Genomic DNA, 25,053 nt, shown 5'->3' with positions numbered 1-25,053 from the left:
TATGCTTAGCTGGTATTTTTCCATAAATCTCTTTCAGAAGATTTCTGATGTTCACAGGATAGAAGATGACCCTCGGTGTAAAACATCCATTCGTTATGGCAACCGCTTAAAGATGTGTGCCAAGGTATCTATAGTAATTAATTCTTGAGCACAGGTGATAATTTTCTTGCACTGATCCACTTCAAGGCTAAGTTAAAGATTATTGTCTGATTTGTAATGTGTGACTGGATATGTGTAGAAACTCAGATTTGTTACATTTACTTTTAAATGAGCAAGGTAGGTTTAATATCATGATAGAGGAAAAGTTATATAGAATAGTAACAATAACACACATACTGTGCGGTGCCCGTTGCAGTCTAAAGAGGCATCTCTGTTAGTTGCTGTATGGATGCTATGAATATGAATCACTCTCTGATCCTGCAGCCATATGCAGGGTCTTCATGCTGTGAGTAAAATTCTTAGGATCTGCAAGTAAGGTATTTACTTCAACCTCATAGTGGTAATCCCCATATGTATCTGTCCGTTTGGTGTAATGCTGCCATTTAAAAGTTTGGGGGAGTAAAATATTCGTATGTATTTATGGGAGGTTTGAACTGGTACCTCTGTCATCTGACATGTTTCTTCAACAGTGAAAACTTATCTGAAATTGGTGTTTTTCATATGTCAATCAGTAGTCTTTCTGTTTGATTTTAGTACTACTTAGTACTAGGATTAGTAATAGATATGTAAAAGTGGTGTGTAGCTACAGTTACCATACTGGAGTTAAGTAGACGTGAGATATCAAGGATTGCTTAAAATAGATAGGAGACTGCTTATTTGAGGCTATTGGTGCACACAAGGTTGCAAAGCATACATATGTTGTGGAAAATTTTGGGGTGGTTTTTTTTTTGTTTTTTTGACTAGTGGCTGTTTTGAAGCAGTTGATATGCCTGTCAAAAAATAAGTACATTTCTGTATGTAACAGTATACTAACGTAGTTTGATGTAAAAGTGAAAGTTATTTCTCTGCTGATAGTTATTTGAATTTCATGGTACTTAACGCTCAAATTTTATTCACAAAGCATATTATGGATTCTGCATGTTCTTTAAAATGCATTAACTTATTCTACTTGATGCACTGTTATTACACAAATCGAAACCAGGATGGAGATCTTTTGATTTTTGAGAATGTTGAAAATTTTAAATAATGTATTTTAAATGACTCATTATCATTTGTTCTTATAACTCCTGAACTGTGTAACAACACAAAATGTTAAACAAACTCGAAGTACTGGCTTTACCTGGGAGTTTGTGAGTGTATTTTGATTTCTAAAATAGCGTTATATATAATCTTCTTATAGTCTAATTGGATATTGCCCTGATTACAGAATGTTTTCCAGAAAAAAATTAGTTGATACACTATATTAGTGTCTTATGTACATGGTTTGAAATTTAAATTAGCTTAAAGACATTTATCATTTACAATTTTAGTTTTATTTCAACGTAAGCATGTTGCAATGTGTATTCAACAGTTCTGGTGCTAAATGAAGTAAGTATATACTTAGCTTGCTGCGCAGATACATGGGCACAGGTGGACATCTTGGTAGCATGCACCATGCAGTGAAACACATGGCACTACACAACATGGGGCAAAGAGCACGCAGTTTGAATTAGAAGTCATTTTATGGATACCTTGTAAATTTGTGCTTGTTCATATGTAGGCTGTAATTTCTAAAAAGGTTGTACATGTTTTTATAGTGCACATTTGTGATATACTCTTCACTCTAGTGTAGTTGTCCTTACTTTGTGGAGAGAGGCAGTATTGTATGAGTCTGTTTATGTCAATATTTTAATAATTTATCTTTATAACTGCTTTTGTCTATATTTATAGTAACATTGGCACCCTGTGTACAGAAGATACAATCAGTGCTGAAAGGAAACTTGCATCCATCTGGAAGCAATAAACTTTTCTAAAAGACTGCACAGTGTTACTTAATCCTGTGATTTCTTACTGTGACTGAAATTAAGGTTTGGTTCAGTTGTGTCACATCATATTGGTATCAAATCTGTTGTAAGAGCTTTGTCATAGTGTTAAGCTACAAACAAAATTTTAAAATTGATGAAAGTCTGAGAATGTAATTTCCTCAGTCACAGGATTATGCATCACTGCAAATGTTGCCAATTACATATAATAACAATAATTGTAATACCAGAAAGCTTCTGGAATATTGCATTTTGTAAGCTTTCTCTTTATATGAAGGGCTAATTTGTATGCTGCACCCTTACATTTTGCATTGTGTTCTAAGTATTGTACTATACATAATAATGTAGTATAAAGTATATTTTTAATATACCAAAATATTTTACAAAGAGAAATATGAACAGTTCCCCTAAGAGGAAAAAACCCATGTATATTATAAAGATTATCTAATAAAATTCTGTGGGGTTTTTTTTTGTTGTTGCTTTTCTTTTAAGCCTGTTAACAAGTGTGGTGTATGTGAACCAAATAGGATGCACTCATTCCTGCAGGCAAAGTGGTGTGACTTACATCCTTCCTATTCCTATGTGGCAACTAAGCCGAAGAGCGTTGAGGTGAGGGAAGGATTTATGCTTGTCAGAGGATTCTAGTGGTGCTGTTGCCATCTCTTACCTCTGGGCTAGTTTAGAAGGTACAGATAGAATGATACAAAGGATGGCTGAGTTTATGAAGAAGGCTCCTAAAAAAAAATAAATAGAAAAAATATATAAAAAAAAGCAAAGATCAGTGAGGATAAAGTGAAACTTTTAGTTGTTAATCAATGAGAAGTTCATGGGTGACCTTATCTAGCAGCTGATAGCTATGCTTCCAATACCTAAAGGCATGAATCACTAATATACGTGAATTACCAATAGCTTATGGAAGGAAATTGTCCTGTGTTTAGAATGGGATGTCTCAGTTCTTTTTTCCTGAAGAAAATGTTTGCTTGAATTTTTTTTCCCAGAAAATACCAAAATTCAGGTATTTGAGGCATGTTGAGTTCTCTGAAAGTGAGACACTGATACTTAGCAGTACGATAGTTTATAAATCTATATTTGAGGCTGAAGCAAATCTCATGCCAGTGAGAGACCAAGTAGAACTAATTATTAACTTGTAGTTAATCAAACTCAGTGATGCCGTGTGGCCATAAGAGGGTATTTGATTCCCCGCTTCCCCTTATTTTGTGAAATGACAGAAGTAATTGCCATGGTTGTGACATAAAATGGGAGGTTCAAAACAGTGCCTGTGTGTCAGATTTTTTTCAAAGGAATGTAAAATTAACCTCAGCCTTCCTCTTTGGGAAGTCTTTAGTATCTTTAAGCTCTGCTAGCCCATTGTATTAAGTCATGTAAGCCATTAGATCCCAGTCTTCTGTTTTATTTCAGAAATCTCTCTCTTTAGATGAATTCCATTGTGTGGTGGTTGTAGTGTTGGTCTGTGTAGGACTAGTCATTTAATCTGATCCTTGTGTTTGCGGAGGTTTTACAAAATGATGGAAATAATTGATATTTGTTACCCTGTTGTTACTCATCAGTTTATGTAACTCCTTTCGTTTACTACATGAAAAGCCCCAAAATTTCAGATACTTAATAAAAAGTTTGCTGTGACTCTTCCAATCATATTATGAAATTAGGCAGTATGTGGGCCATACTCTAAGCATAAAAAGTAGAGCTTTCTATAGCAAATTTATGTTTAGTGGTGTCTTCCTTGGTGTGGTGTTAATGAAAAAATGTAACTATTAAAAAACAGTCTTTGAGGAATGTGTCCTCTCAAATGCTTCAGTTTCAGAATCTCTCACTGCCTTGCTTCCTTTCAGCTAGCATTGTTGTTCTGTATAGCGTTTTTCTCAGTAGATATTCTTGTTAAATTTTTCATTTAATCATCTCCCTCAAATTCTCTGGAGAAAAGGAATGAAAGGGAAACTGTTCCTTAAGGTGAAGCTTCTTGTCTGGAACAGCATTAGGCCTTGTGCTAAGCTTTAATCACACTTTTCCATGGAGGCCTTTATTCAAGAAGCTATTTGGCTTCTTTTCAAACTACCAGTTTTGGTATGTCTTTCTGACAAAGTTAGTCTGTAATTAATTAGCAACGTACTTCACTATTCTCAAAACAGAGGTGGAAGCTCTAATGAAAGCTTGATAGATAGGTGTCTAATAAGCTTCGTTACAAGGAGAAGGGCCCTGTCCATGGCCTGCTACGCATCATGGAGATCCACGATGCTGTCCTCAGATCTGACCCCTCTTCAGGGGGAGTCAGCTGACTAGCTGGGTGACTCTGACTAGCCAAGATGACTACTGAACGGTACTAAATTCTACCCTTATGGTATGGAATTAATTGAACTTTTCCCATGTTTGCTCTGCCAGTTGCCAGCATCATCTTTCATTTTAGTTCAGCCAGGACTAGGCAGTTTGACAGTGGTGGTTGTTTGTCAGAAACTTGCATATTTCCATCTTTTAAAGGTATAGTGAAACTTAACCAAATGTTAAGTCCTTGAGTATGGTGCAACTCAGGACTTCAAGGACTACACCAGATGTCCCCTGAAGCTGCTTTTCCTGCAGTCGCTGTGATGATGTGGTGCTGGGCACAGGGCCGTGTGTTTGCAACAGCCCGCTTCATTTGATGAGGATGCTCAGAAGAATGAGGTCTAGTTTTTAAAAGATATGGTGGAGAACAGGGGTTAGAATCAGGGGGTCATGGGGGAGCGAGCCGTTTGAAACTGAGAGAGACAAAAGGGGAGGACAAAAGGTAGGAGGTTGCAGTTTTAGGTGTGTTTACCCATGCTGTGAATATAGTAAAAATGTCAAGTAATACCCTGAGCAAAGAATGAAAAAAAATTTTCACTTTTTGCAGAATTGCAACAACACTGCTGAAGCCAGTTTTATATTGTTTTCATCACATTTTGTCATCTTTTTTTTTTAATTCTTTGTGAGAATTACTAAACAGAAAAATACAATAGTGTAATTTCTATTATCTAATATAAACCTTTATCCTGTGATCTGGGATTTGCAGTGAAAAATTACTGGGGGTGTTGGTTTTGGGTTTTTTGGGCTTGTTTATTTTTTGGCTTGTTTATTTTTTGGCTGGGATTGAGTTGAAATATTGGAGCCTGAAGTACAGATTTGTTCAAGAGTATTATTTTTCTAGTACACAAATTATTTTTCAAAATAATCTTATTTTTAGAGATAGCTGTCTGTCATAGTAGTTTAAAATAAGATGACTTCTCTAAGCAGGAATAGTGAATAATGCCTTTTACTGATGTATTGAATTAGTGTGTAACTTCCTACCCAGCGAAACTAACTTAATGTGTCGTTATAGGTTTGCAATGTGAAGTTTAATTCTGAGACTTAGAATTTTTTTGAATTGATAAGATGTAAATAGAATTCTAAAAAATTAAGAGAAACCACTGTGCATCTTTCCCAGTTCTTGCTGAGTCCTGTTGTTCTGTGTTTGTGTGATCTTTGGGGAGTTAGCAATCGGAGGTGAGAATGCACAGCAGATTGGCTCAGGCCATGTTGAGCTCCTGGTGATGAAAGGAGACAGGCCCAGTCCTTGCTGCTTCCCTGCTGGGTATTTTCGTATCACTTTGAAGCATCTCTAGTTTGTAGGACTTGTGTTGAACTGATTATATTAAACAACTTGTCAGAAGGCTAAGCCAGGGAAAAGAAAAAAAAAGAAAAGTGGACAATCTATGTTACTTTGGGGAATTGAAGTGACTCAGCTTGGTTTTGCCAAGTGCCAGACGTAAGGAAAAGGGCTGGATTACACAGGAGAGTAAGGGTAGGTACTTGTATTGGGAGAGGGATTAGCAGCAAGATATTGCATTGGCTTGGCAAAATTTATCCCTTCACCCTCAGATTCTCTAGAGAAGGAGAATGAAAATGGGTTGTATTCCTGTCAGATGTTTTTAAGCTCAGTTTTCTGCCCTGAAGGAATACAGCTGTTGCTGCAAGTGAATAGCTGCCATTAAAAGATTAAGTTAGTAGTTACATACTGCTTTTCCTCTCCAGCTCTGGAGGAACTGTGATGCATCTCTTCAGCACTTTGTAGTACTGTCTGAACGCCTTGCTGTTCCCAGGGAGGTCCTTACACACAGTCCGAGAAACGTTTTCCTCGACTAAGGCCTTGGTTGTGTTACGCTTCTCTTAAAAGGACTAGAACAGTGTAAAGGTAATCTTCAAAGAAAAACCAGCCCCTCTCCAACCTGGCCCTTGCTGTACCTTCCCCTCAGCTTACTGTTTAATACTCTTGGCAAGCAGAAAGCGCCATTCTGTTTTCTTCCATTGCAGAAGACATAGCAAGGGGCATCGCGTCACATTTTGCCAAAGTTGTTGCATGACCTATCTTTTTGAGAAAAAAAAACAAAAACCAAAAAACCTTGAAAATTCAGATGGTCTGAGAACAGCTGTTCTGTCTCATGTTTAGTCTTTAAATTAATGTTAAATAGCCTGACAAGCTATATTGTGATTCTCAGCTCTTCTGGCAAGAATGATCACACTTGCTGCTTTATATTTCTTATTGCCGGTTCTTCTTAATCAAAGTTGTAGCTGAAAACTGTAAATGTTTTATGAATCAGTTGCATGTTACTTACTGTACTTTGTTGACTACAGTAAAGGAAGAATGGGCTTAATAATTAATGAGTTAATAGTTGCAGTTTTATGTGCAAAGTGCATTAGACATTATATTAATTTTAAATATTTCCAAATTTGTAGACATATTGTCAAAACTAATTTAGTTTTTGATTCTATTTATTTCCTTTTTGGTTTTATATGAACACAGTTATGTTGTATATCCTAAATAGTTATTTTGAAAATAGTTTTCATACAGTGTAGGGTAATCTATAACCAGTTCTACAATACCTGCAGTTGATCGCTGTATTTTCTTTAGTACAATCTTGATGATTTTTATTTCTAATTATTTCTGTTATGTTACACTGCACTCAGCTATAGCAATCAACTAGTAATGAAGTAAACTTTGAAAGCATAATGGGACAGAGAGCCTAAAATCTGTAAGAGATTTATCCATTAAATGTAGTTAAGTGGGGCTAGGTGTCTTGCCAAAGGTCATAGGAAGAATTTATGACCAAGAGAGTATAACACATTTTCCTTCATGTTCAATTCTTATACAGTCACATTTCATGTGTATTTTCTACCAGTTTTCATGTACTCCAGATATTTGTTATGGAAATTAAGTCCTCAAATACCACTTCTAGATGTTGGGCCTCTATGGCAGGAAACCAGTCCAGTAAGTGTTGTGTTGTTGAAATGCTGGTGTTTATATTTTAATAACAGACTTCTTTCTACAAAAAGTTCTATTTTTTCAGTAATACTGTTTTTTTCTTTGTGTATGTTTTCATCAGGTTTGCTGTAAATATGAGCGAATATATTTCTTTATAGCCTAGTTTAACACTCTTAATTAATGATAATTTGGTTTGCTATTTACAATTAAACTATATTTGAGTGTATTAGGTCTTCAGTGTTTGATTTAGCTTAGTGTGGTGTCTTTAGACATATTTTTTTATTGAATAAGAGATTACACTACCATAAATAGGAAAACTGTAGGATAGTCTCATTGCTTGAAATCAGTGAGAGGATAAATAGGGGCATAAAACTTCCCAGAAATTCATATATCCAGGCAGACTTTTTTTCATGCTGTATTTGGAGGAAAAAAAAAAAAAAAAAGTGGACATGTGCAGAAACTGAGTACAATTAGCGTCAAGCAGATAAATCCAAGTCTAATCCTGTTTACGGTCTACATCAGACAGATGTGCTGAGATTGATTTAGACAAGCCCTTGGCTTATAGTAATTTTTTTTTAGTGCCATATATTCTGTTTTTGTTAGATCTTTGTTAAATGTTAAGTGCTGTTAGTTTTACTCTTCCCTAACGCCTGTAAACTGCTTTATACAGGTTCCCTTTCTGCTCTCATGATGACAAAGCAGTCTGGTAGAAGAGATTATCTTTATTCCTTGTAATTAAATTGACTTTTTTTTTTTTCAGAAGATACAACAATGGGAAGTGGGTACTGAATTAAATAAATAGCATGATATCTAATAGATGTATACTTAAATCTCTTGCAAGAACAGATGGTACCCAATATCTTTCTAAGTAATGTGAGAGGACAGTTAATGTCCTGAAACAGCTAGCAATAACCAGTATTATACTAACGAACCAGTAGGTTTTTTGAAGTTTAAAAAAGTGTCTCATCCAAAATATACTTTATTTTTAAAGTAAACTTGGTCGTTATCACATACTAGAAATATTTTATAAATGTAGCTCATGACTTAAATTATCTGATTGGTTTTATAAAATTTTACTGCATTTGTGATAATCTTATTTTCAATAAAAATAGAAGATGAGAATTATAGAATATGCCCAGGGACTTTTATGTGGCTTTGTTTTCAACTTTAGTAAAAACTTGTTGGCCCAATCCTACTAGCTAGTTCAGTGTTTCTTCTGTAGTTTAAAACTTGAGGATGATGCTTTCGTACCGTTCAGTATTCCTACAGTTTATATGCTTTGTGAAACTGTATCTGGAAATGTATTCCAGTAGAATAACTAGAGTCAAATACTGTTTTTGAAAGTGTAGTGCTGCCTAGTAAGAATGTATTATTTTGATTTTCAGAAGTTTTAATGTGCATCAGAGCAGCATGAGAATTTGATAAATACAGAGCAAGAGGAAGATGTAAAAGCAAAAAAAAATCTGGCAGAAATAGTAGCATGAAAAGAGAAGACACGCCTTACCTGGCTGGTTACTAAATGTCATTCTATGGAAGCTAGTGGGGGAATAAGAAGTATTTTAACAGGCCTTCATTTTACTTGATTCAAGAAGGACAAACAGGCTAATGTTTGTAACTTACAGTTACATTTCAGGTGTCTTTATGTTTACCCATTTTCTTAAAATGTTCCATTTGCATGCTGAAATTTTCACTGTTCTGTATGTCTGACGGCGAGATTTTCTGGCTAAAGATAAGCAGACTCCCTTGAAAATGCTCTTTTTAAAATCAAACCAAGTTTTAAATAAAAGTATTAAACCATTTAGTTCTAGGTAAGTGATTCAGGATATCGTAAGTAAGTGTTTCATTTAGGGCCTACGAAGACTATTTAACCCCAAATGTTTAAGAACAGCTATACAAAGTTTGAAAAAAAATAAAAATCTAGACCTTGGAGTTTGTGATGTTAGTATTATGGTTGTTTGTACAATGTCCACTTACACTTTGAGCCTACACAAAATAATAGTTAAAATGGAATAATACATTTTTATTTTTTTTCCCCAGTCCCCTGGTTTCATTCAATGTATCTTACAGAAAATAATTTTAAAACAATCATTACAGTACTTTTTTTCTATTGTTTGGTGAGTTTCCTCCTGTTTATTTGCTGCGTACTTCTGAAAACCTGGACAACAGATAATTTCTTGTGTACTAACTCAGTGCACACAAACATGTACTTGTCACAGCATTTCTGCTAAGAATTGAATGATTTTACTCCAGTTTTACGCCCTAGTAGCTGATATATGGAGTAATTAAGATGATAAAATGTAACAAGTTGGAAAAATCCGTGGGAAGTGTAGTAAGAGCATGCTTCTATTTGCAGTAGTTTATTTGGTATGGAACAGGAAAAAAAATGGGTTGGTTGGGAATTGTCAGGAGAGGTCATGCTGACTTGAGCTTTAGCTGTGTTAGTATGGCTCAGGTGTGACCCTCCAGGATGTCGGGAGAGTAGGGTGATCACTGCATAGTCTGGTTCAAGAAATGATGATGGGAAATGCCAGCATCAAACTGTTACAATTGACAGTGGTTTCTTTTGCTTGCTTAGAAAAAGTATGACTTTCTGAAGCCCTCAGCTTCAAGCGGTGTAATGAAATAGGTGATGTTGTTTGCAGTCTCACCATCTTTCTTGCAGTACCGTCCGTTGTTCCCAGGAAGACAATTAAAATAGACTTTTGCAGCTTCTCCCTAGCACTTCAGTACACCCTGTGGCAACTATTAATCAAACAGAATCTGTTACGGCCTTTGCTATTGAGTAACCACTTGACTGAGCTATTGCTAGTTTTGGATAAGTCTACTTGTTTCTAGCTTTTCTTGCCTTGGGCTGCAAGGGGACCTTTGTTTGTCTGGGATATCAAACCAGCTGTAATTACAAAGAAAGCAGAGAAACTTTTATTTCTGTTTCCAGAGTATCTGACACCTACAGGAACGGTGACGTTTTTTCATCAGTCTATATATTTGACTTTGGTTTTGAGGAATCAGGTGTTTTACAGATCTTGAACTGGTACAAGAACTTTTGAAACCGTTTCTTTTGTCTTCTAAAGTAAATTCATAACTCAAAAATCAAAGATAAAATGGGTGACATGCTTTCGGTTTATTTTTCTATTTTTTCTTAAGTATTTTCTGGTATGTCTAGTCTAAACTCAAAATGCAGCAGTTATATGAAATGAAAAAGTACATAGAGCATATATAGTCAGCTTGGGTCATAGCACACATTCTGATCTATGATTTAGGAGAATATAGCTGCTACGATTGCTGTGATTTAGGAGAATACAATGAAGAATTTTCTTTTTGAATGCAAATTAAAAGAAATGGCTCACTGTTCTCAGAAGCTACAGTTTTATTCATTTTTTTTTAATATAAGAAAAGGGATTAAATAACCTTTTTGGAATATTGGTATTTCTATAGCTGGATACCTGACCTAAATATCAGAAAGTTGGTAAAATGTAAGACCAGTGATTAAGGCATATAATATGCAGTAAGTTTCAATGAACAGATGCTCAAGTGAAGCTAGAGATGAAGCCACCACAACGTTTTTTTTTAGGTATTACTCCTAATCATATTGATAACACTTCTTTTTTTTTTCTCCCCCTACAGGTGATTCCAGTATGGTTTTACAGGCTCATGAGGAGATTATTGAAATGAAAGATGTATTTTCAGTAAAATTGAAACGCCGTCGTTTTGTAGGGCAGAAGAAAGGTGGTACTTTGCTGGGTATCACAATTTTTAAATGCGTGAATAAAGAAGAGAATAAACTAACAGACTGTGCTATCCATTTAAATAACTTAAGTGAAGATCATTGTCATTCATGGTTTAGACATCTAAAGGAAATTTTGAATGGTAAGCATTTAATTTACGATGATGCCATTATTATTTCAGACTTGTTTCTATTGACAATACATAAAGTTGAGTGAAGCTTGAAAAATATTTTGTGTGGAAATTAAGACACAGATGTGTCTGTTTATTGCTGGAAAATGTTTACTACTGAAGTTTTACATGATGAAGTGTAAAGTGTAGAACAGTGACAATAAATGACTAATGCATCTGTAAAAATTAAACAATTTGGTGCTATTTTTTGCAAGTGTTTTGGAGCTTACCGTATTCTGACTGAAGAGTCTTCTGTGAAACCTGTTTCTTAAAGAAATAAAATATTTTGTTGATGTTTTCACTTTGAATTGCAGCACATCTGATAGTACTGCAGTTGTTACAGTCCTGGGAACTCTTCCTAGTGACTGTTTCGGAGTTCCCACTTGAGACATGCAGATTCTTTAAGAGACTAATGGGAAAGGCTTTCCTCTTTTCATAAATTCACAGGTGGAAGTGCTCTTAAGGTTCTGTAGGACTCTTACTGTATCATTTGATACAAAATATATTGACACTAGCTAGTGATGAGAGGCAATTATTTTAAAAATATCTTTCTGTGTTTGCCCAGGCTAATGCTAGTTTCAGGATGCTTTGTTTAACCCATCGTAGTTGCATTTTTTTCACGGCAGCTGTATCAACTTTAAGGAAAAAGTATTCACCATTTAGGGAAAAACCCACAAAAAATCAAAACCTTTCACTGTAATTTAATACCGTCAATACTGGAAAGACAGAATATCACACACTTCTACTTTTAAAAAAAACAAAACAACAGAAACTCCTATAAACCAAACTCCAATTGAGTTCCAAAACGTGTCTGTTTAAAGACTATGAGTTCGTTTACTACAGAAGCAAAACAATCCATCTTGTAACAGACTATTAAAACTCCAGGTGAATTGTTAATACTGTGCCAGGTTACAGAATTCAAATCTTACACATCTGTAGTGTTTGTAACAACACTTTCAGTAGGGATTTACAGCGTGCTTCTAGTGAAATGACTTTGTCAAGAGCAGATATTAGACAAAGTAAAATATGCGTTACTAATGGTGTATTCTTACATTGTTTGCTTACAATATGATTTGGATTTTCCAAATAAAAAAGTGTATTTAAAAGTGCCTTCCCTTGCCCCTGTTTGAAAGACTTTATCTTGAATATCTGAATCTGCAGAATTGCCAAGATTCTTGCAGATCTCCAGCTACCCATAAAGGCAAGGACATTTGCATAAGGAGCAAATGTCTGTTTTGTTCCCAGATTACCCTCCATCTATCAGGAGCAGTGATACCATATGTTCACGGAAGAAAAGCTGCAGTATCTCTTGCTCAGGTTGCCTTGACTTCGAGGTGCAGTCTCTTGTTTTATAGCTTTGTAATTGGAAGCCACCTGAACCTGAAAGAAGCATTCTGTGCAATGTTGCTGTTTCTAGTACTTCCTTCAGCTTCTTTCTACAGAGGCTCAAACCTTGTGCAGATTTTTCTTAGTCTATAATCAGTACATTTTTCTTCTTTCCTTCTACTTCAGGAGTAATCAGGACTCAGAGGGGAAAAAATAACCAAACACAACCCCGAAAATATCTTTTACTGATGTTTTATATTGGTTTAAGATCTGTAATTACAATAAAGGTATTTAACAGACAGTTGCATTTTGAAGTTTGGGTATATACTCAAACTGCCTTTCTATCTGGAAAATCACCAAAAAAGCAGCATTATTTCTGCATTCAGTGTGACAGAGACACATTATCAGTAATGCCAACAATGACAGTATAGTAATGGTATAATTCAGAAAAAAGTCTGATTTATAATGTACCAAATGTTGGTAGGAAGTTCCCAGTGGGGTTCGAGTCTGGACTAAAAGTATAACGTGGATAAATTCAGTTGATTCCTCAGTAACTAAAATCTCAAAAGGCAAGTTGATATATCTCTGCTGGAAACGATGAATTTTCATAGGTTTTTGTTGCAGGTTGTTTTCATCATAGTGTTGATGACATCTTTATTCTTTGACTCAAATTGGCTCCTTTTGGGTTTCCTTATGAACTACAGGGTAAAGTTACAATTTCATCCTCTAAAATAGTAATAATTTACATGTACATGTTTTTTTTCTAATCTATCTGATCACAAAATAAGTTTTCATTAACTACTGCATTATTTACTTGAAGTTTGTTTTTTATTGCTTCAAGGCTGGAGCAAATTAAAAGCAGGTGATTTACCGAAGTAGAGTGTATGTATGTTTGGGTATGGCTGTCAGTAAATATGTACTTTCATTTGTCAGAATGGCTAAATATTACTAACAGATGTGTCTCCTTTGAAAATAAATGCAATTTCTATTTGTTTACCTTACTCTTTGACAAGCTTTAGATTTTTATGCATATACATTAATTAAGGAACAATAATAGCAAGTTTATAACTGACGATAGGAGCTGGAGTTTTATCTGGAGATTTGTTCTAATGGAGATTTTGTTTTTTTTCTGAAATACTGTGTATGGAATTTCCCTTTTACTGTCTGTTTTGTGTCTGACAAACATTTCTTGAATGGTTCTTGCTGTTCATTCTTACTCTTTTTGTCATGAGTATCCTCTGTTGCTTTGAATTTGTGTTCAGAGTACTTCGATTTAAAGTTTAACTAGATAATTTTTTATGAAGCCTGTCATCCTATAAGTAAGCATACAGATGTAATATAGCTGTTTAGAATTTAGCTACAGTCGCTGCTATTGTGGCTTTTGTGTGTGTGTGTGTGTGACAGGGTAACAAAACACATGCACTACCATCTTCCCACTTCTAAATAAGTTCTTATTTTCTGCATAACATTGCTGCTGCTGAGATGCATGCCAACTGGGTATGAAAAGCTTGCTCAATGATGACGATGTTCAGGAAAGATGATCTGTGTATCGCTTATTTGTTAAACTGATGTAAAATAACCACTGCCATTTTAAGGCATGCACCTGTGGAGCCTTGGTTCTGGACTGGTTCCTGGAAAGCCCCACACGGCAGCTTAGATAGGTTCTAGTATGCTGTTGCTCTCATGCCAGACTGTTGCACGCCTGAGACTTAGTGATTTCCATTTATACATCACATCATTTTGTACTGGACTTAGGGGCATGTACAGTGGGGACATACTGTGTCAGTGGAATTCACAGTTTAATTTAAAATCCTGTGTGCATGCAAATGCCCAGTGTATCTTAAAGGGTTAAGACAGGCCCAGAAATGAAAAAATGTGTGATTATCAATGCTTATCCATTTTTTTGGTATTTTCTTAGCAAGATAATGCTGATTGATGGTTGATTTGAAAAAGTTTTACTTAAAAACTCTGTAAACTAGCAGGAGACAGTAAATAGGGTTAAGAATAAATGATGAACTAGCAAAAAAATACATAAAGTGCATTTTATTTTTAGCTATTATTCTGTAGTATCTCTCGCGCTGGGATTTGATGTGGATGTCTAAAACTTCATGCATGAAGTTTTAATTAAACCATTAATGTTAAACATTAACTTTGGTTAGTTAATATTAACAGTAGTGTCTCCATAGTTACATTAACAAATCTATCTCGTATTATTAGTTTTCCTCATGTATAATATTCTTGCTGTTGTATAAAGTATTTATAAATGTATGTAGTAATGCCATGATTCCAGGCTCTTAACTTTTGTAACATAAACCCATTTTCATAAAGCCAAGAACTGAAAGCAGCACAGATGTATGTCTGAGCATAGTGTCTCTGCTGCCCTATGTGCCTTTGTTTTCAGAACACCCTGATTGACCCACCACCCTTCATGGTTCACTGATTCACTTGATAGATCAAGTTTAAACTAGTGCATATTAGCACATTTGTTAGTACTAGAGGAACAGTTGGCCTTCCTGCTTTAGGCTGCTGGTTCATTTCAAATGGAGCAGCCACAGAAAACAATTAACAGAATACCAGTTAGGAGAACACCAAAAGGCTGACAGACTGAAATCGGTTGCAGACTATAGTAAATGACATTGATTCATTCATATAGATGTTGTTTAAAGAAAATTAAAAAAATATTATTTTAAAATACTTCCTAAAGAAGTTTCACTGTATAATTGTGTGGAAGTTTGACTGTTATTGGATATTATTTCATTAAACTCAATCATTTGGTGTGTTATAACATGTTCAGTGCACACAGGGAATGATAAATAGTAACTTTTGTCATGATCATCCTTTCATGTTGGTTGGCAATCATTTGGCACAAACAAAACCACATCAGTAGTGTACCGCATCTCTGCTCAAATGCCTTGTTTGTGATACCTATTTCTATGAATAGAATAGTTTACCTTTCTAAAAAAGTAAATTGTTTTTCAAATAGTCATAAAGAATATTCTAACACTTTTTATTCTCTGAATTCATTTGGTTCTTGAAAGACTGACTAGGGTCTATGTATTAAGTTTGATCTACTTTTCATGAATAGCTTAATGGTAAACACAGTTCCTGGTTTAGAATCATTTAATGAATTAATTTTTAGTTAAAAAATAAAATTCAACTGTTTACTTAGAAATCTAGGATCTTTTTTTCCCCAGCAGTTGAAAGCTCAGTATTCTTTTGCAAGCTTATGCTTTCTTTTAAAACTTTATATTGCTGCTTGGGGCTTATAAAACTCAAAAACAGTTAAGTGAGTTAGTAACGTTTGCTTTTTTTCCCTTTAGTTTTCTCCTGATGGTGGTTTAGCGGTATTGTAGCTCACACTGTCTGGGTAACAGAATGTATGCCACATTATCACCTTTCTCCTACAAACTTCCCTATTACTTCCCTCTGCTTTGTGCATTATATAGATAACTTTTTTTTAAAGGTTAAAGTATGCTTTACTTACAAATCAAAGACTGTAGTCAGTTTTTACAGTTTTTTGGCTCTGGGTGTTGGGGGGGGGCTGTAGGCCAGCTGATCACAGGTAGGAGTTCCTGTAGAGAAGATAAGAAACATGACAGCACATTCATAAATGTGGCTAAGTCTTTTTTTTATCAGGAGTCCTTATTCTTGTGGTGGCCAGTTTAATTTCGTTTGGTACTTTAGGCAAAGAGTATCAAGTCACAGAAATTATTTTTTTAGTCTTAATATTTTTATGACTTCTAAAAGACTGTAGCAATACCAGATAGCAGGTTTCCATTAAGTGGCTTGAAAAAAATTATTATAACATCTTTATGATGATGATTTATGTGTTTTAATAGTCTTTGGGAACTTCCGTGTAGTCTTGCTTTTTTTGTGTTGTAATTCCTAAGATTAGAAATTACCCTACAGTGCATATCAGCCGTGCTTGTTCCCAGAGAACCAAGTATAATTTAGGTTGGAATGGACCTCTGGATATTATCTGTTCCAGCTTCCTGCTCAGAGCAGGTGAGCTTCTAAACAAGATCAGGTTGCTGAGAGCCGTGTCCAGATAAGTTTTTTAAATCTCTAAGGATGGACATTCCACAGTAAAGTGGCAATATGATCCATGGCTTAACTGCCCTCGCTGTGAAGTGTTTTTCTTTATTTCAGATTGGAATATTCCTTGCTGCAATTTGTGTCTTTTGCCTTTTTGTCCTTGCACCTGCGAGAAGTCTGGCTTGGTGTTCTTTGCTACTCCTACAGTAGAAATGTAAGGGCAGCATTTAGGTAGATTCTTTTCTCAAGGCTATGGAAAGCCAGCTACCTCCGACTCTCGTAGGTGGCCTGTTCCAGCCCCTCATCCCAGTCATGGTTCTCTGCTGGACTCACTCCACTTTGTCAGTCTTGTGCTGGGGGGCCTAAAAGTGGATGCGGTTTTTTGAGGTTCGGGCTCAAAAGCTGTTGAATACAAGGGCATAGTGAAATCCCATCTGCCTGTTGGAACAAGTCCAGAGCAGGGCCATGAAGGTGATCGGGGGGCCGGAGCCCCTCTCCTGTGAAGACAGGCTGAGAGAGTTGGGGTTGTTCAGCCTGGAGAAGGGATGGCTCTGGGGAGACCATACAGCAGCCTCCTGGTACTTCAAGGAGGCCTACAAGAAAGCTGGAGAGGGACTTTTTACAAGGCCGTGGAGTGACAGAACAAGGGTTAGTGGCTTTAAACTGAAAGAGGGTACGTTTATATTAGGTATTAGGAAGAAATTCTTTACTGTGAGAGTGGTGGGGCACTAGAACAGGTTGCCCAGAGAAGCTGGTGGATGCCCCATCCCTGGAAGTGTTCAAGGCCAGGTTGGATACGGCTTTGAGCATCCTGGTCTAGTGGAAGGTGTCCTTGCCCATGGGAGGGGAGTTGGAACTAGATGATCTTTAAGGTCCCTTCCAACCCAAACCATTCTGTGAGCCTTTGAACTGCTGGTTGTTTTCTTATTAATGCAACCCAGTAAGCACTTGGCCTTCATGGCATCAACAGCACAGTGCTTACAGTTCCAGTCCTTGTCCATCAGAAACTTGGAATGCTCTCTGAGGTGGTGCTGCATAGTTGGTCAGCCCCTCACCTGCACTGTTAGGGTTTTGCCGGGCCAGGTGATGGACTTTGTATTTATCTTTATTGAACATCTTGAGGCTTTTTTCAAACCTTTTTTGCAGCTAATCAAGGTCCATGTGAATAGCAGCCCTGCCCTCCAGCACATCATCTGTCCTCACAAAGTTCCCTGTTTTCTTTTTGTCCCCCTTTTAAAGGAGATACTTTTAAACATAGGTGCTAAGGCTTATTACTGAAGATATTCCGGATTCATCAGGCATTAAGGATTGATTCATCAGGATTAATTTGCTGTCCATTGACATGGCACTGTATATAAATTCTGCCAGAAATAAATATAGAAATCTTAGGGGGTTTTATGTATGCTTTTAGGTTACAGCAGCAAACTGATCCAGAAATTTCCTACAGCATCTTTAAGAAATCTTCTAAGATTTACTAACACAAACGGAATACAGTGCTATTTTCCATATAATTGTTGTGTTTTGATCTTAAGGAGTACTTTCCCCTTTGATGCTGAAATTGTATTTAGCTATAATTTCTCGAAGGAGTTGTTCCTGTACAGTTGTTGAGGTAAAGTAACTGGAAGGAGCTTCAGGAAGTCTCAGCTGATGCTCTGGAGCTACATGTGGCTGTAAAAATTGAAGTAATACTCTAAGCGGGGCAGGAAAACATGCTTTCACTCTTGGTTCCTTTTGGAGTTATGACCTACTACTAATTTTGTTCTTGAATGTTGAAAGCAGTATACTTGCCAAATATTCTAACCTGATTAAAAGAAAATTTAGGATTGTTCAAATAATATATTTTAAGTAACTACCAAAGAAACAGCAGTATTGCATGACACTGCTTGCTTTTTGTAGCACATCATTCTTACTGAATCATGGCAATTGTAGGAATTATAGAAGAGAGAACCTGAAAAGTAACATTATTGTTTTAGTATGAATCATTTCCTGATACAACAAATGCCATATTTCAAATAATAAAATTGCTTCATGGGACCAGTGTGCAAGACAAGGCACTATTTGCATAGCAGTGCTTCTCAGTGTTGTTCGCTCAGCATTCATTACTTTGAAGACCTAAATGTAACTTTTAAAAAGTAAAATTAACAGTAAATCTTAGATTTATGAATGATATTACCACCTTTTCCATTTCTTTCTATTTCTTCATATTTCTTTGGACCTCTTTCAAGATGAGGTGATTTCCTTTGCACTATTTGATTTGCAATCACAGAAAACAAAAGTGTTGGATTGTAGTGTCAGTTTTGTTGGGTGTTATATATCTCCTTGGAGTTTTTCATATTAAATTCCAGCAAGGATATGTTTTGAGGTTTGGGTTTTTTTGTTGCCCAATCTGGTAACTTCTCCACATCCACCCTGCTCCTGTACCAGAGTTTAACTAGGTTATGATGTATACTTTTTTTTTCTGGTTCCTACAATGTTTTGGCTAGTGTGTGATTATTTCTACTGTTTATTTGCTGTACACACAAAAGTAATCAGTACCATATTTTTAAGATAAATAGTGCACATCCAAGAAGAAATTGAGACTTTCTAGACTATAATTTAATTATCCTGTACAAGTACTGTAATGGTTCTAGTATTAAAAATTAATTTAACCTTTAAAAATAGCGGGTATGTGTAATCTTAAATGTTTTGTGTTTGCTTTTTAGGCTTTCAAAATAGACCAAAATCCTTAAAAGTGTTTGTTAATCCAAGCAGCCACAAAAGAGAAGCCACTCATGTTTATTATGACCAAGTTGCACCTCTTTTTAAGCTTGCTAACATCAGAACTGATGTCACAGGTAAGTTGCTTCAAAAGCAGTTTAATCCTTTGTGAAACTAGTACTTAAGCATGCAAGACAATTTGAATTTACTGCTAATCCTTATTGGCTTTGCCTGCAAATAGTGCATTTGGAACTGTAGTTAATATGACACAATGTATTTTTATTAATAAAAAATATTTTGGTAATTCTGTTATAATTGAATATTTTCCCCATATAGCTATTAATACTATTAATATTTATTTAAAAAAATCAAGCATTCTATAGAAAGAAACAAGCATTTAATGTCTGACAGTTTTGTATACGCTTGTTAAGAGTTGTTCCTGCATTCTGACAAACACATGTCCTTAAATATTACTTCTCTTCTGGGAATATCTATTGGCCTGACATCATCAGAGGGGCTTATTCGAAGGACACATTATTTCTGGATTCTGACTCGGTTTCAGGGATGACCTGAAAGCCTAAGTGATTAAGTTCTGTGATGACAAGGGCAGTTCTCACGCGGCACATGGGCATGACTTAATGTCTGGAGAATGCAAAGGTACAACTTTAATGGTGTAGTGATGCTGCCTTCTGGTCAACAATGAGTTCCTGAGAGCAGGTTTGGATTTAAGGCCCTAATTTATGCCAGTGTTCTGCTTTATGTCCTAAATTTGCCCTTTAACTGCTTAATTTGATTGACATTTAATAAGAAATTGAACAGGGAAACAATGAATTGTCTTAAAGCAGTAAAATATTAATGACCTGATCATTAGTTCTGCCTCCTTCTGTGAAAAGACTGAAATTTATGCTGTATCAGATTTGGTCCCAAAAACTACCCAAGTTTACAGAGAAATTATATTAGTATTTCCCATTCAGTTGTCATCTATAGGATTACAATTCCCTTTAATACACTGCTAATTTTTGATTATGCATTTCATATTCATGTGAATTTTAATACCAAAAAGTCTTTTTCCTGTGTCTGCTGTAATTTGCTTGCAAAATAATCAGTTCCAGCTTAAACAAATTATGGGACAGAGGGCTCATCCTACACTTGTCCCTTAAAATTGTTGTGAAATCATGACTAGTTCAGGTTACAGGCCAAAAATAATTCTGAGAAAATCTGATTTAGGCACGAGGATATAATAATGCAATAAGTGTTTGTATAGGAGATTTATCTTGCTGATTTTGTTAGCTGTATCTATGTATTTTTTAATTACTTAACTCACAATTTGAAGTAAAATCATTTGAAGAGTGAAGACATGTGAGAAAAAGTGTGAAAAAGATTCTCGGTGTAGGAATCCTGTAGTGGTAATTTCTTAACTTGCCTTAGTTGATAAGGGAATGCCAGCAGCTTATATAAAGCTTTCATTCTCACAAACATATTTTTCACCTGCAATGCATAGATGATAGTGTAAACAGATTAATAATAATGCTATCATCTTAGAAATTGAACATAGGCTTGTTTGCTCACAAACATTTTTAAAAAATGGGGTTTTTTTGTCATGCAAACCTTAGAGATGACTGACTATGTCATATTGTTAAATTATTACTTCACATTAAGCAACTATTTAAAGACAATTGCCTCTTAAAATTATTATTCCTCACTACTGGTTAGTGTTTCTTTTATCTTTACTGTGGACATTAACAGAGTAACAAACAAGGTTGAGGCAGCATTATCATTAACCTGTGTAAGATTAAATTTTTAGCTATGCAATGTCACCTGGAATCCTAAAGCTGAACTAACAAGCCAAATCTGTATCAATAGATTTTTAGAATCATTAATAGAATTTAATATAAGCAATGAATATAATTTGTTGTGGTTTTAAAATAATTTTTCCTAATTGAATAAAAAAAAAGTTTGGGGTTTTTTTTCTTTTAAGTTTTGAAAAGAAACTTCTGGTTTTAGCCAGATAAATGTTTAATGGCTTATCCTTAAAATAAAGTTATTTTGGCAGTGTCCAAATGCTGTTGTGCTTATTAGCTGCCTAACACTCCTCCTACAGGCAAAATGAGAAAACTACATTACAGTTTCAAATGCTAGTAGAGAACTAAATAATTAAGACTTAGGCATTTAAAAAAAAAAAAAAAAGAGAGGAAGGTGCTGATGTCTCTCTACTGGTACCATCTTCTAATAAAACTAAGTGCCTAATGTATGTAAATAAGTGAGTTCTGAAATAGCATTTCCTTTCTCCAATTTTAAATCTTTAAATTTGGTAGGGTTTTCTTTTTTTTTGACAAACTACTTTATACGCTACAGATTTATTAATTTCAGTTAAATTAACCAAAACTCTGAAAGAGTGGATTGTGTTTTGTTGGGTTTTTTTTGGGGTTATTTTTGTTGCAGGGAATAAATGTCTGAAGTGCTTTGTGCAATAGAAAGTGGGAATTGGCAAATTTAAACTGAAACAGTACTTCAACTTTACTATAGATAAGGATAAGCAATACTTAAAAACTGCTTGCACGGACAATCTTGAATGCTGCAGCTGGGATATGGCAGTTAGGAGAATGGTGACTCTTTAAAAATCTGGTTCAACAAAAGCTCGCGCCACGTTTGGGATACCTACAAGTACTGGGAAATAGTGATAATTGGAGCTAGTGTTTTAGAAATACAGTAGTAGCTTGCAAAATTTTATACATACTAAAAAATAAATAAAGATAAGCCCAGCCCAACAGATTCCTAGCTTTTCTCAGTTCTCTTCATAGTTTTGACTTTTCTGCTTCTGTTTATGCCTGATTACAAGCTGGATGTTTAGGCAAAACCAGCCTTCTCCACACCCCCATTTGTAGTGCAGAATCACAAAGGAAAAAAGAGACACACACAATTGGACAAATAACATTGGTTTGAATTTACTAGACAGTAAATAACGTGTGTGGTGGTTTTTTTTTTTTTTTTTTTTTTATCCAGTGTCAACACCAGTTAATCTGTTGTTATCATTAGCAGTTTTTAATCCTATTGACATTAGTCTGTGACACAAGTGCCAGTATTTATGTGTCATATGGAAGTGTCCCATGTTTTGGAGTGTTGAACTAATTATACATTGCTTTTTCTATATGTAGGGGCTGAACCCTTAGTTTCTTGTGGGCTGTGTAAGATAGGGTGTTACAATGGCTTGGAGTATGTGTGAGAGCTGCACTGTCAGTGCCCTTCTTTCAGAATGCTGTTACTTGAAGCATAATGCATACTGGAATTTACAAGTTGGGGACACACAATGTTCTTGAAAAAGGGAAAAGACTTAAAATTATGCATTAGAAATGGTTGAAAACAGCATTAAATAGTATTTCTGTATTAATATTTTTGCCAAATATGTAATATGAATCCTTCTCAAACAGTGAAAGAAGGTCTGTCTTCCTCTTACCAAAATTTATTGTGTGGTGGGTTGAGTTTGGATTTGGGTTTGGGTTTTTTTTTCCCTTGAATTGGAACAGGACTAAATATTCAAACATTGAGCTTTTTTCCAGCTATCAGAATGACTTTTATGTGTCCCTCTGGAGCTTGTCAGGCCTGCAGAAAACTTTTTAGACGTGGTCTTTTATGTCTTTGTTGGATTTTTAAATTTTTTTTTTCTACTTGATTGGTTTTCTGTATGTTCTCATGAAGTTTTTCGTGGAAACTTATTTTTTTTATTACTTTTTTTGTCACAGTGTTTCAAAATAGATGGTGCATACCTCTGTCATTCTCTCATCAAATTTTAAATTTCTTGAAGTTATCCCTATTGTTAAGCCTTGCAGTAGTCATCCTGTGTAATTTCCAAAGAAGCTATTACATGCAAAGAGGAGACCCCATCAGTCTGCGTAACACTAGTCATTTTTGCTGCCTTTTATTGATTTCTCTGTAGACATAAGTCCTCTTTATTTTCATGTCCGTGTTCTTTAAGTGAATTAATTTTGTAATAGTAAACATAACTTAGATTAGGAAACCACTGGGCATGTTTTCTTTTACAAAATAAAAACTTATTTACTGTGCCATTTTAATTAGACTGTACTTAGAACTTTCTGAATGGTACTGTGTTAATTTAAAAAGGCATGTAACCTGGTAACCTACTACATGTTTTCACGGAAAGAGTTTCTTCCACAGTGAAGCAATGGTGAGGCATTTGAAACTTTCTGCATTTTTGCATGATGCACAGTTTTATTGGTCACTTCTTTCACAGTCTGCAGATAGTGATAAAAGAATAGTTCCCATCGGTAAAAGCAAAACTGAGTATATGGTAGCTTAAATATTGTGCTTTGGTCTTCCAGAAGTGGACCTGCGTGAAAATAAATTCTGTAAATAATTTCTGAAGGCTATTATAGTGATAGGTATTTCTGTAGCAAAATGACAATTCTCTGCCTTTGATGCAATCAAAACAACTCCAGTTTTTAATTAAGAATTTCCCAAACACCAAGCACTAGTCCTCTGCTAGTACTGGTTGGGAGATCTTGAAGTTGTATGCTGATATACAGTTGTTTAGTGTGAAGTGTAAAAATCTTATCACTGTTATTTTTTATTTTTTTTAAAAAAAGAATTTATGTATACACTCACTATATATATGTGCATTCTTGTGTACGTGTATATATAAAGGGAGAAAAAGAGGAATTTTCAATTCTTGCAAGCAGTATTTGAATAGTCTGTAGAAATACTGTTACAGGTAAGATATGGAATGATGGTTTTAGACACCAAGTCTAATAATTTTAACAGTGTTTAGAAACACTGGAGAAAAGCCTTGAACTGTGCTAGCACCAGGGACAGACAAGCATGAAAGATTAATGTAATTTTGCATATAATGATGCACATTCTTACACAAAAAATGCATCTGCAAGTGTTGTGGCAGTCAGCAAAAATCTTTGATGGGTGGCTGCAGCTGGGCTGTCTCTTCTGGCAAAGCTGGCCTAGAAAATGCTAAATGTAGTTATGATGCTTTGTGCCATCTGTAGTATGCCAGTTTATCCTGTCTTCACTGGCATTTACAGTACTATATAGTGTATCAGTAAACACAGAGACATCAATGTAGAGTGACAGATTCATTTCCTCCAGAGGCTATGAACTCTGGTGTATAGTTGGGCCACCTTCCTCTGTGTGTTGTTTTCTATTGTCACTGGTATTTGGCTTGATTTCATACTTCTGTGTTTAACTCCTTGTATTTTTGATTTAGCAATTTGCATATCCTAACACAAAGGCAATTAAATTTGATTGATACTGAAATAATTCAGTCTTCACTGAGGATATGCTTACATTTTCCTGAAGTTTACCAACTGCGTCAATGCTAAAACTTGCATTTTGATGCAACAAACATCTTCACTAATTCTCTGAATTTAAATGCACTAAATAGCCACGTGTCTGATGGCAGCTGAATTTTAATGTGTCTTGCCGTTTAGGTAGCATAACTGTAAAACATAGCTTCTCATACTTTTCATGCCTTTAATGATGTAAAAAAAATAATTTGAACTGAATTACGTTATGTTCCTTATGTTAGAAGGGGGGAAAAATCCTTTTATCTAATCTTCTGATAATTAAATAATGTTATTTTCCACAGTAACTGAATATGAAGGACACGCTCTCTCAGTACTTAAAGAATGTGAACTCCAGGCATTTGATGGGTAAGTTGGTTAGTGACAATGAATGTTAGTAAACTTCATCACATTAGTTATTATTTTTATTCCATCCAGAATTATGCTAGTAGGTATTTCATGACTTACACTGTTTCACACATATATTAAGCCTGAGAAAACCAGTTCTCATTAGACGCTTTGTTTTTATTACTTACTGACAATAGGTATGTATTTTAGGTTCATA

General features: G+C 35.2%; 1 protein-coding gene across 3 annotated transcripts in view; it reads left to right on the top strand.

The window, feature by feature from the left end:
* The window catches only part of CERKL (ceramide kinase like), a 62,179-nt gene that overhangs the window by 14,260 nt on the left and 22,866 nt on the right, over positions 1 to 25,053 (top strand). For all 3 annotated transcript variants that reach the window (XM_037396616.1, XM_037396617.1, XM_037396618.1), the window contains exons 2-4: positions 10,855 to 11,097; positions 19,188 to 19,319; positions 24,794 to 24,857. In XM_037396616.1, the coding sequence (XP_037252513.1) occupies positions 10,855 to 11,097; positions 19,188 to 19,319; positions 24,794 to 24,857 (439 nt within the window). The remainder of the gene's footprint in view (positions 1 to 10,854; positions 11,098 to 19,187; positions 19,320 to 24,793; positions 24,858 to 25,053) is intronic.

This window comes from Falco rusticolus, chromosome 8, assembly GCF_015220075.1.
Source record: "Falco rusticolus isolate bFalRus1 chromosome 8, bFalRus1.pri, whole genome shotgun sequence".
Taxonomy (NCBI): Eukaryota; Metazoa; Chordata; class Aves; order Falconiformes; family Falconidae; genus Falco; species Falco rusticolus.
Note: the sequence above shows the minus strand (reverse complement) of the source record. Positions and strands in the feature narration are given on the sequence as shown.